The sequence below is a fragment of the Lethenteron reissneri genome, chromosome 40, assembly GCF_015708825.2.
Source record: "Lethenteron reissneri isolate LAM-NWPU_2019-01 chromosome 40, ASM1570882v1, whole genome shotgun sequence".
Taxonomy (NCBI): Eukaryota; Metazoa; Chordata; class Hyperoartia; order Petromyzontiformes; family Petromyzontidae; genus Lethenteron; species Lethenteron reissneri.
Window position 1 is genome coordinate 7,398,084 of NC_083818.1, and position 13,848 is coordinate 7,411,931.

The window sequence follows — 13,848 nt, forward strand, 5'->3', positions numbered from 1 at the left end:
GCTGTATGAAAGGTCAGACATCTGCTTCGCACTCAAAATGCATTGAATAAGTTCAACTTGGTACACGCACAGTTTTCGCTAAATCTCGACGTTTTTTCGGATCGTACCGCATGTTGACATCCAACAGTTTCTCCTCGACGTGCTGGGAGCCGCTTATTCAGAAACTGAAGAACTGCTCCCGGCACGCGCAGAGAAACGTTGGCCATCACGTGGTACAAGCCGAAAGGACTGCATTGGAGAGCTTCACACCAAGTGCTATGACTGCGATCTATTTTTCCGAGGGAGTGAGGATTTGTGAAAATCAACCGGCACCGCCGTTTACATCAACCACAAAAGGGCACTCGCGCAGAAATAAGAAACAATACACACGCATAAAAAAGGTCCCAACCAACTTTGTATTCATAAAAAAACATACTGCATAATCCAAAGCCTATGGGAACACAAAGCCACTGTGGAAGTTGAAATGCAGCATCAGGAAACTGAGGCTTGTGTCGCAAAGCAGGACCACATTGGAAAGATATGTGGTTCCACCGTCAAGAGCTTCGCACTTCAACTTGAGTTGACAAAGACTACCGTAATTCTAAAAGACGCTCCGGAGAATAAGACGCACCCCTAACTTGTCCCCGTAGTCGATACAGTTAATGCAGTAGACATCTGGTCGCACACCTACTGGATTATGATGCCCCCCCACTCCCAACTTTTGCTTTACAATTTGGGGATGGAGAGTACGGTACTAGGGGGGTGCTCGGATAGGTTGTTTTACAGGCACCCGATCACATTCTAGATTTGAAGTTTTCATGACTGCAAGGATTCATACTCTTTGGTTATTTCGGTAAAGTCACGTAGGTAAAAAATAAAAATGAAAACTAAATTAAATCACGTTTCGGAAGCAACACAAGGAACCGTCACAGCCAAAATCAAGACGTAAGCTTGTGTTGCCTCGGAAACGTGATTTAATTTATTTTTCATTTTTATATTTTACCTACGTGACTTAACCGAAAAAACCAAAGAGAGTATGTACCCGATCACATTGTTCAGATCATATTGCAAATCCGAATCTGAAACGTAAAGTATTAGAATATACGTTTGTCTTAAAATAATTATTTTCTCGATCGAATCATAAAATAAAAGTGCAGCTCTTTGTTAATCTACCGCTGGATGAAGACTTCTCTATGCAGTGTTAGCAATTGAGTGGACGGGTTTGACCGGACTTCACCATGATGGTCCGTTCAGCTTGGTGAAATGGGTGTCCAGGACCGGTGCAGAAACTACTTGTCGCCGATGTTAGCCCTTGGCCAGGAATTTAACTCCATGGGTTCACCAAAGTGCCAACAACCACCGCGACATCGACCCACAACACGATCGACCCGTCTATCGTATTCATCTCCATTTTAACTCACCCTACCACACATTCCCAATAGCATGGACACTCCCCTGTCACCCAGTTATTGGCTTGCCCATAATGAACGCTAATCTCCTTGTTTGTGATGGGGCCTCTTATTAATTAGATATTAATTGGTGACCAGGAGGTGGCAGTGCGTGGTTGCCATCCCCTCTCAGCCATGGGTTTTTGTCCAGGTACCCGACATTTCTCTCGCATAAAACCCAAACTAGAAAGCAATTGGCCAAACATCCCGACATGACAGGAACACGCAGATGCTTTCCTCGGTCGGCTTTTGTCACCGTAACAATTTGTGTAGCCTGGCACACCGTCGTTGCAGTGAAAAATGAATTAAATTATGTACTCATCGCCATGTGGGTGACCACAATGATTGGTGTACTAAAATATCACAGCATGCGGACAAACGTTTGATTTTTTTTAACGCATTTCTTAAACTTATAACAAAACACCGTATTTTTCTCCCGATATCAGCATGGGTGCTCACGTCATCACCTTAAGTCTCTCTTAAAGAGCAAACTTCCAATCCAACGGCGCTGCTTAACACGCGTGCCAAATAGGTAGCAGAGGGAAGTTTTGGCAAGGTGTTCTTGAACCTCCCTGCACTGCGGTGACTCGGATTACTTCCACCGCAGATATGGAACGTTGGCATCAGCTTGTGTGCAGGAGCTACATGGATTGATGCATGGTGAGACAGAGGTGGCGAAGGCTTGGAGAAGCCTTCATCCAGCAGTGGATGGACCATGGCTGATGATGGCGATGTATTATATTGTATTTGTTCAACATGCAATGTTGGAAGAAAATATTTACTTATACCTAATAGTTACTGCCACTAGCAGGACTGATATTGCTCGATGGGGTGTGAGTGGGCCACGCGGAATAGGTGCCCGTTTTTGAAAACTCTAGGCGGCACTTGCTTCCACGGTGAATTTGCTTCCTTTGAGACTTAAGATGACGTCGACATGGATAACAAAAAAATATATTCCACCCAGGTACAAAATGGTCTTGTGCATCTGTCATACAGTTGGTTATGTTTGTATTTTATCAGTAAAAAAAAACAATTCAAGGTGTAAGTCACATCACCCTTTACAGAGGTCACTTCTATGTCACCACTCCAGGAAGGTCAGACCAGACACAACAGTTCCTGGGGCACCAGTGGCTGAGCCATGCCAGTTTCCCAGAGAAGTTGCCAACAACTTAAATCATTTTGATTCACAGCAAGTAGTCTGACACACAAGTTCCCAGAACCCAACATTGGAGCGGTGTTCATTTTCCCCAACGTTTTCTCAAATTGAATGGAACTCTTATTATAGGTTTGGTTCAATTTCAATCTGGTCTTCATCTGTCTATGGATGCAATCTACTTTTAATCTGGACTAAAGAATCCACTTTTTAGTTTTGTCTTCGTGCAGCATTTTATTTTCACATACTTACCATTTTCTTTACATAGCGAACGTTTATAAAGCTCATTCGCTTTTGGCCCCGCGGTGTCAGTAGGCATGCATCGCTATGGCAACACTCTCTCCTGCCCCGTTGCTTGGTGTGCGATATTCCATGCGTTATTGTGTGCATAACAGTTTCAAATTGATGACTCAATGAATTGTCAAATGCTTACTGCTTAAATTTTGATTTTGTCAGATACTTTTTGAAAGTATAATCTCAGTTGGTAAGGGTATTTTTGGAAGAAATGTATCACCGTTGTCCAGTGTACATTAGGTCGAGGGTTTTCCAAACGCCAACACTTGTGACCTACCCGGTGGGTCCACCTTTTTACAATTACCAGTCATCTTTTTTCAAATACAAATTGTGTCGTTACATGCTGCCCACGCCTGATGATTGCTAAACACATCCTACATGACCAACAGAGCGCCGATTCACAACTGGCGCTCTACGTCACTTGGGAGACACGCGCGCAATATCTCTACCTTAATTTAAATACAGATATCTCCACTACATGTGGGACGTGGTTACCCACCATCAGGCACATGCAGTGTGTAACGGAATTTGTATTACAGCAGAATACCAGTGAACGTAAATAAAGGGAAACCGTGGTCGATCACGAGCACTCGAGTTTGGACGACCCCATATCTGCTCACTTCCAAATCAACAACTTAAAAACTTTTCACCCAAATCTGCTTTCAAATTCAAGCACTCGATCAACTCAGGCGATTGACACTGTGCCCTCCCCTTTGCAGGGTAATTCCAAAATCGCGTCTCTCGTCAGCCAGGGCACAAACAAGTGGATTGACTGTCATCTTTTCAAAGCATTAACGTTTTTTTCTCAATCACCACAACTGCACCCAAAACGATCGTCAATTTGCCCATCCCGTAAATACTCCGACCCTCTGCCCGTTTTTGCCGTGACCGACGCGGCAACGCAATCGAGGAGCTGCCACCTGCGTGAGCGGTTGTGCTGTATAGCCCTCCAAAAAAGTATGTTTTCGGCTCGTACTGCACGCTGTCCGGCACTACGTCCGGATGTTTCATTTCCTGAAGATGCTCCCAGGCACTCTGAGCGAAACGTCGGACATCGTGCGCAACAACACGCAGTACGACCTCAAAACACAACGGTGAGCCGTTCAACTGCTGACCCCCAACAACCAGGCCTTGGGCACCTGCCACCCCTCCCCCCCCCACCACCCGACCACCCCCCCCCCCTACTCCCAGCAGTGCTTTAGAGACCGACACGCGTGGAGCCTCCCTTCTTGTCCGAGAAGAAGCTCTTGAGCAGCATGACCTGGCCGACCCCCACCACCACGAGGATGACCGTCTCGCCGATGGACCATATGTTCACCCTCGAGTTGAGCACCTCGGCCTGGTGGCGGTCCTGCGTCTCCTGCAGGCGGTGCTGCGTCTGGTAGTTGTCTACCGACTTGAGGCCCTCGTGGATGGTGACGCACGCCGACTCCATCTGGGACGACGACAGCAACAAGGGAAATGGGGCACAGGAAATTTTAGGTGGTGCGTGTTTGTTACAAGTGTAGAGGAGTAGAGGAGAGTAGTGGCGTCGTGTGCGCTGTCCAGTGCGATGACGTCACGGGACGTGGGGTCACGCGCGCTGGACAGTGCACATGACGTCACGTCTCCTAAAATACTTAAGGGATACCCCGTGACGTAAGCGGGGTCACACTGTGGGAACGGGGAAAGTAAACAGGGTAAAGAGGGAACCAGGGGTAGAGAGAGGGATCAAATAGGGAGTCTGGGGCGAAGCCGGTGGTAGCCGTAGAGGTGCTTCTCTCTCCGGTCGGTGGAGTCGGCAGACTCCACGATCCGATACGAGAGAGACCGGAGCTAGCCGGCAGGTACCCGGACTCAGAGTAGGACCCCTAGCCCCTGGGAGTTGTGTACCCTGTGTAATATCGATAAGCTTTAATAAACCTTGGCGGAAGCCCTTAACTTACCTCCGTCTACGAATACGTCCGTCGGAACTACTCAACACAAGTAGCTGGAACGTTGTAACAATTATGTTGGCGGTTGTCGTGTTGGTTATTGTAGCATCTGGCTCTATGGCTCAAGAGCGATTACTCTGGGATGCCTGGATATTTTCTTTCTAACCGCGCGTTGTGGGTGTACGTATGGGTAACGGTAAAAGTGGAGCCCTGCATTTGCTTGCTCAAGCCACTGCTCGGTCAGTGTTAGCGGCTGAGCGCGTGACGGGCTTCTTTTTAATCCCTGTTGCTGAATGTGCCTGTATCGTTCCCGTTTTGTTGTAATGTGTACCGGTGCCTACTTTATAGAGGGCGATATTGGCACACAAAATAAATATTGATTGTTTTGACCTACTCTTTCACGCTGGCCAGAAATCGTGGAAGAGGTGGAGTAGACACAATTTACCCCACAGCACGCGACTTGCCGATCGACTAAGTGTGCTGTAACCATGAAACATTGCTGGGTGGGCAGAAGCAGTGGGGAGGACTGAAGAAACTTGCCCCACTGTTTCAACTGCTGCGCTGGGAGATTGGACAGTGCCCTCTGGATTCAAAGTCCAGTGTACTGACCATAACACCATCTCTCTGGGATGGGGAAGGGCCATTCCCCAAAACGTCACCAATTATATCGGGCACTGTCATTGATAAATGGGTTTAGGTGTTTGTACTTGTGGGTCACTGTCTGTTTATATGATCTCAGAATGCGTTGTGACATCTACTTCCGTCGACTGTTCTCGAACAGGAAGGGGTTGCAGTGGTCCGTGAGGAATCCACGAAGTTGATGGCGCAATTGCGATAAAATTGGAGAAAAATATCACGATAAAAAAAACCAACAAAAGACAGATGGGCGAGCGGAGTTACCTGCGTCAGGGCGACCACGCGGGTCCCCTCGTCACGGAAGAGGGGCGCCTCCTCGCCGACCTGCAGGTCAAAGTAGACAGTCTTGTGCGTGAACGTCGAGAACTCGTTGCTGAAGCAGATCTCGTAGGTGCCGCGCTGCTCCGTGGTCCACGCGTAGCTGTCGTACTGCTTGCGGTTCTCGTTGTACAGGACGCTGTCGTGCGGCCCCTTCACCCGGCAGTCCACGTCGTAGTTCCCGCCCGTGATGACCTGTGGGAGCAGCACGCCCGTCAGTTTTTAGTCCGATCGAGCGAATACCGCTCGAGATCACGAGACTACACTTAACGTCAAAAACACGGGGGAGAAAGACCGTGCAGGGGCACGGGATCCCCGTAACGCTCTTCAGCGTGCATTTTTTTTCCCGGGGAGTATTTAATTGACAATAACGTTGTGTTCAAGGCCGTGGCAAACCAGATGACATCACATGTGTATGATGTCATCACCTTGCTTGGAAAGGCTTAATCATTTCCTTTGAACAATGTATCCAATATCTCTAGGGTAAGGCTCTCGTAGCAACACAACTGTATACCAAAGTTGCATTCCCATCAGAACCTATGGGTGCGGTTGGCTACGTACCGTGCAAAAAAAGTTCAACATATGTATATAATAGGACATCTTAACGAGAGTTATCGTTCCCCCTCGTTACGTAAATACTGGTGCAGCTAATGCACTCACGCATTCACCCTTTGTTGAAAAGCGTTAAACAGAAACTCGAGGTACACGCGTGTTTGCGCAGAAAATACAAACTTTAATGTCGGGCTACCAGGATTTGACAGAGCTGGAAAGTTTGTCAAACAGCTCTTGGCACAAAGCCACGGCGACCACGCACCTCGCCGCAGTGGATACGTGGCAGACCGGCGAACTGATGTCCATTCAACAAGACGGAACAGCACTGCTCTCTAATTTGTAACTACAATTTCGATTACCGGCAATGGATAAAAAGTACCGATTATTAAGAGGTTGAACGAATCAGAATACAGTTCGTCCAACCGTCACATATACCGCCCTGACCAATTAACCGCCCTGACCAATTAACCGCCCTTACCAATTAACCACCCACACCCAGTACAGCAATTGTGCAAGGTGGTGCAAATGTTATTTTCTGCAAATCCAACTTTCACATAACCGCCTATACATCAGTCCCCAGCGAGTCGCATGTGACTTTGCACTGCAATGTCAATTCTTACGCTCGTGATACGTGCATTGAAGAATGTAATTGCGCGTGAAACAATTTATGTTTATCGATATAAATACGTTGTATGTAATGGGGAAAATTACAGACCAACAACTCCACTGCTTCAGTGATTCCTAATTGGCAGTCCCTCCCTACACCCGAGGGAGGTCACAGAGTAGATTTGTTATGATGGACCCATTGCCCATTTTGTAATGTATAAGGATTTAAGCGGACACCTCGTTGTTTGTATTACAGTCACCATACCTTATAATTAACAGATTCACATTTAAATATTTGTGATTGGTTACTACTTCGCTGCATGTCTGCTGCATTTGCTCCAATGGGAAAGACAGATTCTTGAATTACTGTAATTCTCAACCATGAATTCCCACAATTGTTTGAATCACGGTGGGGATGAGGGTGTATAAATAATGACCCACTTAACGTGTCCACCCGTACATTGCACAAGCACAGATACAATCCCAGATATATTTCACTACTGTGTACAAATAATACAGATGCTGGAGAGGTCGCCAGGTGACTCAAAGGTCAGTGCCGAGCTGGCACCTCTCTGAGACTATTTGCTTCCAGCCTGCTTGCATTTTCCCTGTCGTTGCGATGGGTTTTCTCATCAATTTTCAGGAAAAGGATTTGCATTACAGCCGAGATGGAATCCGGGTTTCAACGTCCCCTCTCATAATCACTATCCATGGGCAGATTGCCCCGTAGGTGTCCACTGCACATTGTGTCATTCGTTTCCACTTTCCTCTATCTTGTGTCAATATTCTCAAATAGTGCCACATCTTTCTGGCATCAATCTCGTACGTCATTAAGCCATTTTCTCTAAGGTCTTCCCTATCTTTACGGTTCCTTTCATTTTTCCAAACACCACACTTTTATTTTTCCTGTTGTTGTCCATCCTACACGTGTGCATCAAGTCTTCTTCTATGTGCAAACGTTTTCTGACTTCTACGTTGGTCACTCTTTGGGTCCAGCTTAGAAGAAGTATCCTTCTGTAGCAATAAAGCGTTCCCCTCGAGTGTGGGAATAAAAGGGGTCACACGAACAGGGATCGTAGCAGTGGTTCTGGCGAGGTCTCTTTCCACAGACCACTCTCTCTACCATGGGTAGGGTCACACTGCTCCAGCGAGAGAACTGAGTGGGTTGTTCGAACTCACGACACGACAGCACAACTGGAATAATGTTTGTGAAAAATAGACAAATATATTTTAAATGAAAATAAAAAATGTTTTGAAATCCTGTATCATTAGGGTCCAAAGAGGATTGAATCCACTGGCAGAGTCTGTGGGGGGGGGGGGGGCACGTGCCCCCCCAATGATCCGATCTAAATCCCTAATTTCGATCGGATCATTGGGGCTTATTAGTAATAAATCGGCATTTTGTGACCTCAGCTGCCACTGTGTAGCATATTATTAGGTGCCAGGGACTCTATGAGATGATAGGACAATAGTCTGAGTCCATAATTGGCAATAAGTAACGGCAAAGCGGTTATAAGTGACTCACAGAATTGTGCACAGTTGCGTATACAGGACACGACTTCCCTGAAGGCAAACACCTTCAGCGAGCACGATGCCGATCACACACGGTTCAAATTCGACCCTCGATCGATGGCTGCACCATCGTCGCACACGCGTCAAATAAAAATCAAGGGACAAATCCTTACATACAAACAACTCCTATCATTTTTCATTGCTGGAGGGGTTGCCCCCCCTACCTGAAAATCCTGGCTCCGCCATTGATTGAATCTAATATCGAAACTTCATTGGCAAATTACCCTGATGACATGTGACTCGTGTATAATTGGCTTGTAGACAACTGAATTATCAATCAATAAGATTGCAGTTCATATTACGCTATTTATTACGTGCAATCTGACAGTTTTTAAATAAAATTTTGTCCAGGATGAGACTCTTATGTCCAATCAAAACACGAGCTCTGAAAAGCAAGAAGAGATATCCGATTTGCCCAGAGACCTGCAGACAAGACGCCACAAGGGTACAACCGAGCCAACGTGTTGACATGCACTACAACCATCCACAAGCAGAAGAGGAGAAGAGCACGGCAAACATTGTCACAGTTTCCTCTTTGCCTAGAAGACAAAGATATAGCACTGGTGTGTATCTGTACCAGAGGTCGCAAACGGGTTTTGATTCCTTACCCGTACCCGGCCGCACCAGGGTCGCAAATGGGTACCTGTACCCTACCCGAAATGAGTGACAAACGGCTACTCACCACTGACTCACGGCCTACCCGTACCCGTACCCGGCCGCACCAGGGTCGCAAACGGCTACCCGTACCTGGCCGGGTACGGGTAGCCGGGTATCGGGTAGGGTACGGGTATCGGGTACCCGATTGCGACCTCTGATCTGTACCAATTTAGTGCAGAGTCGCCAAACCTAACTACCGTAACTCCCTTTGTCCAAGGCTTCCACCACAACTGAATGTTGCTTACGCTATCACGATGGACATTGCAGGCTCGACGTAACACTGGGACAAACTCTCCACTGGTCACAATGGTTCACCACCCCCGTTGCTAGCATTTTCACGGGTTCTCAACATTCTGGCTCACAATGAAATAATCAATTCTCTTTTGTTTTAACCGCCACGTTTGTATCGTTTAACCATGTACAACCATGACAGAGTAGAGCAATGCGTGCATGTGGTGGGTTGTAACGGGAAATACGCTCAATGCACACAGACATATTCAAATACTGCATTGTATACACAGCAAGGCAAGAGGAGGCAATTCAATGGCTAATAATCTTATTCAGATAACCCAGTAAACAAATTAGATGCAAATGTATAGGATTATAATTTGGACATGTAAAGGGTAATTTAATAGCGGCGGAAGAGAAGGCTATATACAATTACACAACAAAAACGTCTACATCCTTCTTTCAATCCACTGCTGGATGAGGGCCTCCCCATGCCACGTGTGTCTCGGGGGTTACTTGACCATATTTCACCACACGATGGTCAGTACGGGTAGGAGAAGGCGGGGAGCATAGAAGTACAGTTCCACAGTGGATTTTGCTGCCCACAACATAGCCCTCGCAGCAGCACCAGCCTACTGCACAGTGGACGCCCATCCAATCGCTACCCTGAGTAAGCCCGTCTTTAGCTTCGGAGATCTGATGGGATCTGTGTGTGCTTCAGGTCATTTGGCAAACATGTTATGAGATTATACGAGGAGGAAAAGTGTGATTATTGAAGAAGCAGCATTCAATACAATGAAAACATATTCCTGCGGAGGGAGCTGGTAGGAACGTTGGGTTGCTCGGTCAATGGCCAGGGTCAACGGCGGCGTGGTGCATTCCGCAAATATGCCCGACTGTGAGGGTGGGCACAAGCCGGCGTGAGTAGGTTAAACGTTGAGTTTTATAAGGGCACCACGGAGTGACCAGCCCCTCCACACACAGCCCCACCCCCCACCCAGCCCCACCCAGCCCCTCCCCACCCTCCCCTCCCTCCACTCTCCGCCCAGCCCCACCCCTCCCATTTTTGGATGCACGACGGACGGACACAATAATCCCCTGTGGGCTGGTGTAACCAGGAAGTTCCTACCAGTAATATTTTGTATACACGAGAGAATATACCAACAGACAGGCAATCGAAATCCCACTGCATTCTGCCACCCACCCGCCTCATGCACTTGACAAAGACAGTTGAGTCAAAAGTTCAAATTCCTGTCAGGGGGTCCACCGAGTTCATGATCTTTTTGTGGATTGATAAAATCGAGTAACGCTTCAAGGAACATCAGCAGTGGTTACAATTTGAACAATCTGACTAGAGCAACAGGAATGTGGAATTTTCACCACTGGCTCGCTACAGCCAAAGGAAATGTGTAATTTACACCATTGGCCCACCTGGAGAGATGAGCACCACTCTCTACACTCACTTCGATGCTTTTTCTGCTCATCAGGTCTCAAAGGGTCGTATAAAATACGTACTACTTTGTCGGGAAGTCTTTGGTGGTTGTTCCCCACCATGGGTATGACAGTATAACACATCACAATGATTTTTTTAATTTACCCAGCAAAGCCTCACTGAGTCTGAATTATCTTTTCAGAAGGGTTGCTACTACCTGGCCAAATTAACTAATAAGTGCTGAGCATATGTTAACATAAAAAAAAACAATCACTGTGCATAAAAGTGTATGTATGCAAACGTTAGTGAGATGTTAACTACCTCGCCTGGTATACAGGAGGTCGTAGGTTCGATCCCGACCCTGACGCCTGCTGCTGTGTATTTGGAGTTTGCGTGTCTCTCTCCCCGTTTGTCGCGTGATTTTTCTCCGGGTCCTCCGTTTTTTTCTCCACATTTAGAAACGTGCTTTTAGAGTATTTGACTGCTTTAAATGTGCACATGATAAGCCACTTCATAGAGATATCATTTGTGGCCACATCGCTTCTGAAAAAGAGCTATATAGCTCAGTGGGGCTTACCTGGTCAAATTTAAATAGTTTTTAATTTTAAAAGTTTGATCTAAATTTATGTCATTTATTCATCCAGAAAAACATCCATCCCTACAGTGTCAAGAACCCTTTGAGAAGGATCCTGTCACATCGCATTATCTGCCCTGCGTCTTTCAAAATAAAGACATCGGCTTCGTACACGAGAAAAGCAAAGTACCCGGAGAAACCCGCGACACATACGAGGGGATGACCTCTCAACATTTCTGACAGTCAAGTTCACGATGGAACCCACGTTCTGTACGAATATCTCCGTGATCAGTCCCATCGCGAAGGTTCACATAAATCAATCTCCACCACGACTAAGCCTCCAGTCAGTGGCGTGGCGTGGTGGGCACGGTCCCTGGTGCCAGAAGTAGAAATAGGGACCCATCAGGGGACCCATTTGGGGACCCAGGCCCTGTCAAATCGCCTCCCCTCCCCCCAAAACTCTTCACAATCCGGCGCCTGGGACAGTCCGATCTGGCCCCTGGGCTCCGGTGAAATCGTGCCACGGGCACACGAAGGCGGTTGTCACCAGGACTCTATTGCCTTGAACCAGGATCGTCGTCAGCCTCTTACGGTAGGGGTCCTGGGAAATTTCTGAAAGTATTCGCGGAACATTAAGAGTGGCGTTACAACACATCACAATGAATGCACTGTACACGTAGCTCTACCGTCTTCCGGTATTGTTAAAATATTGTTAACCAATGACACGTCCCAGTGTTGTTTTGTGTCTCAAGCGGTGGCAATCCGGCACACAATCGGTAGCTAAACCACTGCCTTAATAAAGTCTTACGGCACCGGCTCGCGAACCGAACCGAGCAGAGCCGGCACGCTTCCCGCCGTGGCCGTGGAAACACCGCCGCAGACACCGGGCCCAGCCGCGCCGCAGACCGCCCTCGCATCTCCTCACCTGGAAGTCGAGCGTCACCTTGACTCCCTGGTCGATGTCTTCATAGAAGCACTGCTTGGCGTTGTCCTTCAGCTCGAATGTGACCTCGGCGGCACAGAGAAGGCTCGCGTGGAGCAGCAGAGCGAGCGCCGTACGGATAAGCCGCTCCATCGTTCTGTCGCTGCTGCTGCTGTCGCCGCCAAACGCCGCCGCCTCCTCCTCCTCCCTCACTCGCTCCACGTGGCGCCTCCTCCGCGGGTCACGTGACACGTTCACTTCCTGCTGCCACCACCATGGCCCCCCCCCTCGCCGATGGAAATCACGTGACGCGGTTTTGACGAATCGCATGAGTCTATTGCCCCCCCCCCCCGCGTGTCCCCGCCCCCACTCCACGTGGCGCCTCCTCCGCGGATCACGTGACACGTTCACTTCCTGCTGCCACCATGGCCCCCCCCCTCGCCGATGGAAATCACGTGACGCGGTTTTGACGAATCGCATGAGTCTATTGCCCCCCCCACCCCGTTGTCCCCGCCCCCACTCCACGTGGCACCTCCTCCGCGCGTCACGTGGCTGTTTTTTTTTCCAACGTGGCACCCCCCCCCCCCGTCTATGACTGTCACGTGATTCTTTGTTGACGTATCGCGTGGCTCGCTTGCACCCACGTCTGTTCTTCTACTCGCGTGACGTCATGTCGCCTGAGGACACGTTGCGCCGCCGAGTGACGTCGACAGGTAGGTGACGGAATGACGTCATCGGCACTAAACGTTTTGCCAGATGCGAGGTTAAGCCTCTGCATAAGGTCATAATGTAGCCTAGGAAAATATTCTTAGGTTTTTTTCGGTAAAGTCACGTAGGTAAAACATCAAAATTAATAAAAAATAAAATAAAACAAAACATTAATTTTGATGTTTTACCTACGTGACTTTACCGAAAAAAACCTAAGAATATGAATCCTTTTTTAAAGGCAGTGTTATTGACGAATTTATTTTAGTTAAACGGTGTGCTTGTCTAATGCAGGGTCAGAAAATAATGTACTGTATTTATAATACTGGTAGGAACCACCTGGTTCCACCAGCCCACAGGGGATTATTGTGTCCGTCCGTCCTGGATCCAAAAATTGGGTGGGGCTGGGAGGGTGGGGAGGGGCTGGGTGGGAGGGGTGGGGAGGGGCTGGGTGGGGAGGGTGGGGCTGGTCACCCCGTGGTGCCCTTATAAAACTCAACGTTTAACCTACTCACGCCGGCTTGTGCCCGCCCTCACAGTCTGCCATATTTGCGGAATACACCACGCCGCCGTTGACCCTGGCCATTGACCGAGCAACCCAACGTTCCTACCAGCTCCCTCCGCAGGAATGTGTTTATGCACCATCACACGCCCCACCCTCGACTGCCAATCTCGTAATTTCACTCCCATCTCAAAGGTCACCTCTTTTCCATTGCCCATTCCCTTCCTCTTCCCTCGCCCCACCACTCCTTCCCGTGCCCTCCACTACCCGTTTGTGCCGTGTTGCAGTCACCGATTCCTCGGGCCTTGCCCCCGTCATCTAAATCACTCCAGTTTCTTACCGCTTTTTAAACCACTG

At 48.2% G+C, this 13,848-nt stretch overlaps 1 protein-coding gene across 1 annotated transcript; it reads right to left on the reverse strand.

Moving 5' to 3' along the window:
• Positions 1–376: 376 nt before the first annotated feature.
• Positions 377–12,537, reverse strand: LOC133352325 (transmembrane emp24 domain-containing protein 7-like). The gene is made up of 3 exons (XM_061567916.1): positions 12,288–12,537; positions 5,688–5,936; positions 377–4,309 (listed from the first exon to the last, which is right to left on the reverse strand). Exons 1-3 carry the CDS (start codon positions 12,435–12,437, stop codon positions 4,073–4,075), a joined length of 636 nt encoding a protein of 211 aa, XP_061423900.1. The 5' UTR covers positions 12,438–12,537; the 3' UTR covers positions 377–4,072.
• Positions 12,538–13,848: the final 1,311 nt, after the last annotated feature.

Bases quoted from the DNA above. Each gene is read 5' to 3' on its own strand.
- LOC133352325 (XM_061567916.1), bottom strand. From the start codon at position 12,437: ATGGAGCGGCTTATCCGTACGGCGCTCGCTCTGCTGCTCCACGCGAGC. The intron at 5,937-12,287 runs GTGAGGAGATGC...CTGCTCCCACAG, and splicing joins AGGTGACGCTCGACTTCCAG to GTCATCACGGGCGGGAACTA. The intron at 4,310-5,687 runs GTAACTCCGCTC...TCGTCGTCCCAG, and splicing joins GCGTGGTCGCCCTGACGCAG to ATGGAGTCGGCGTGCGTCAC.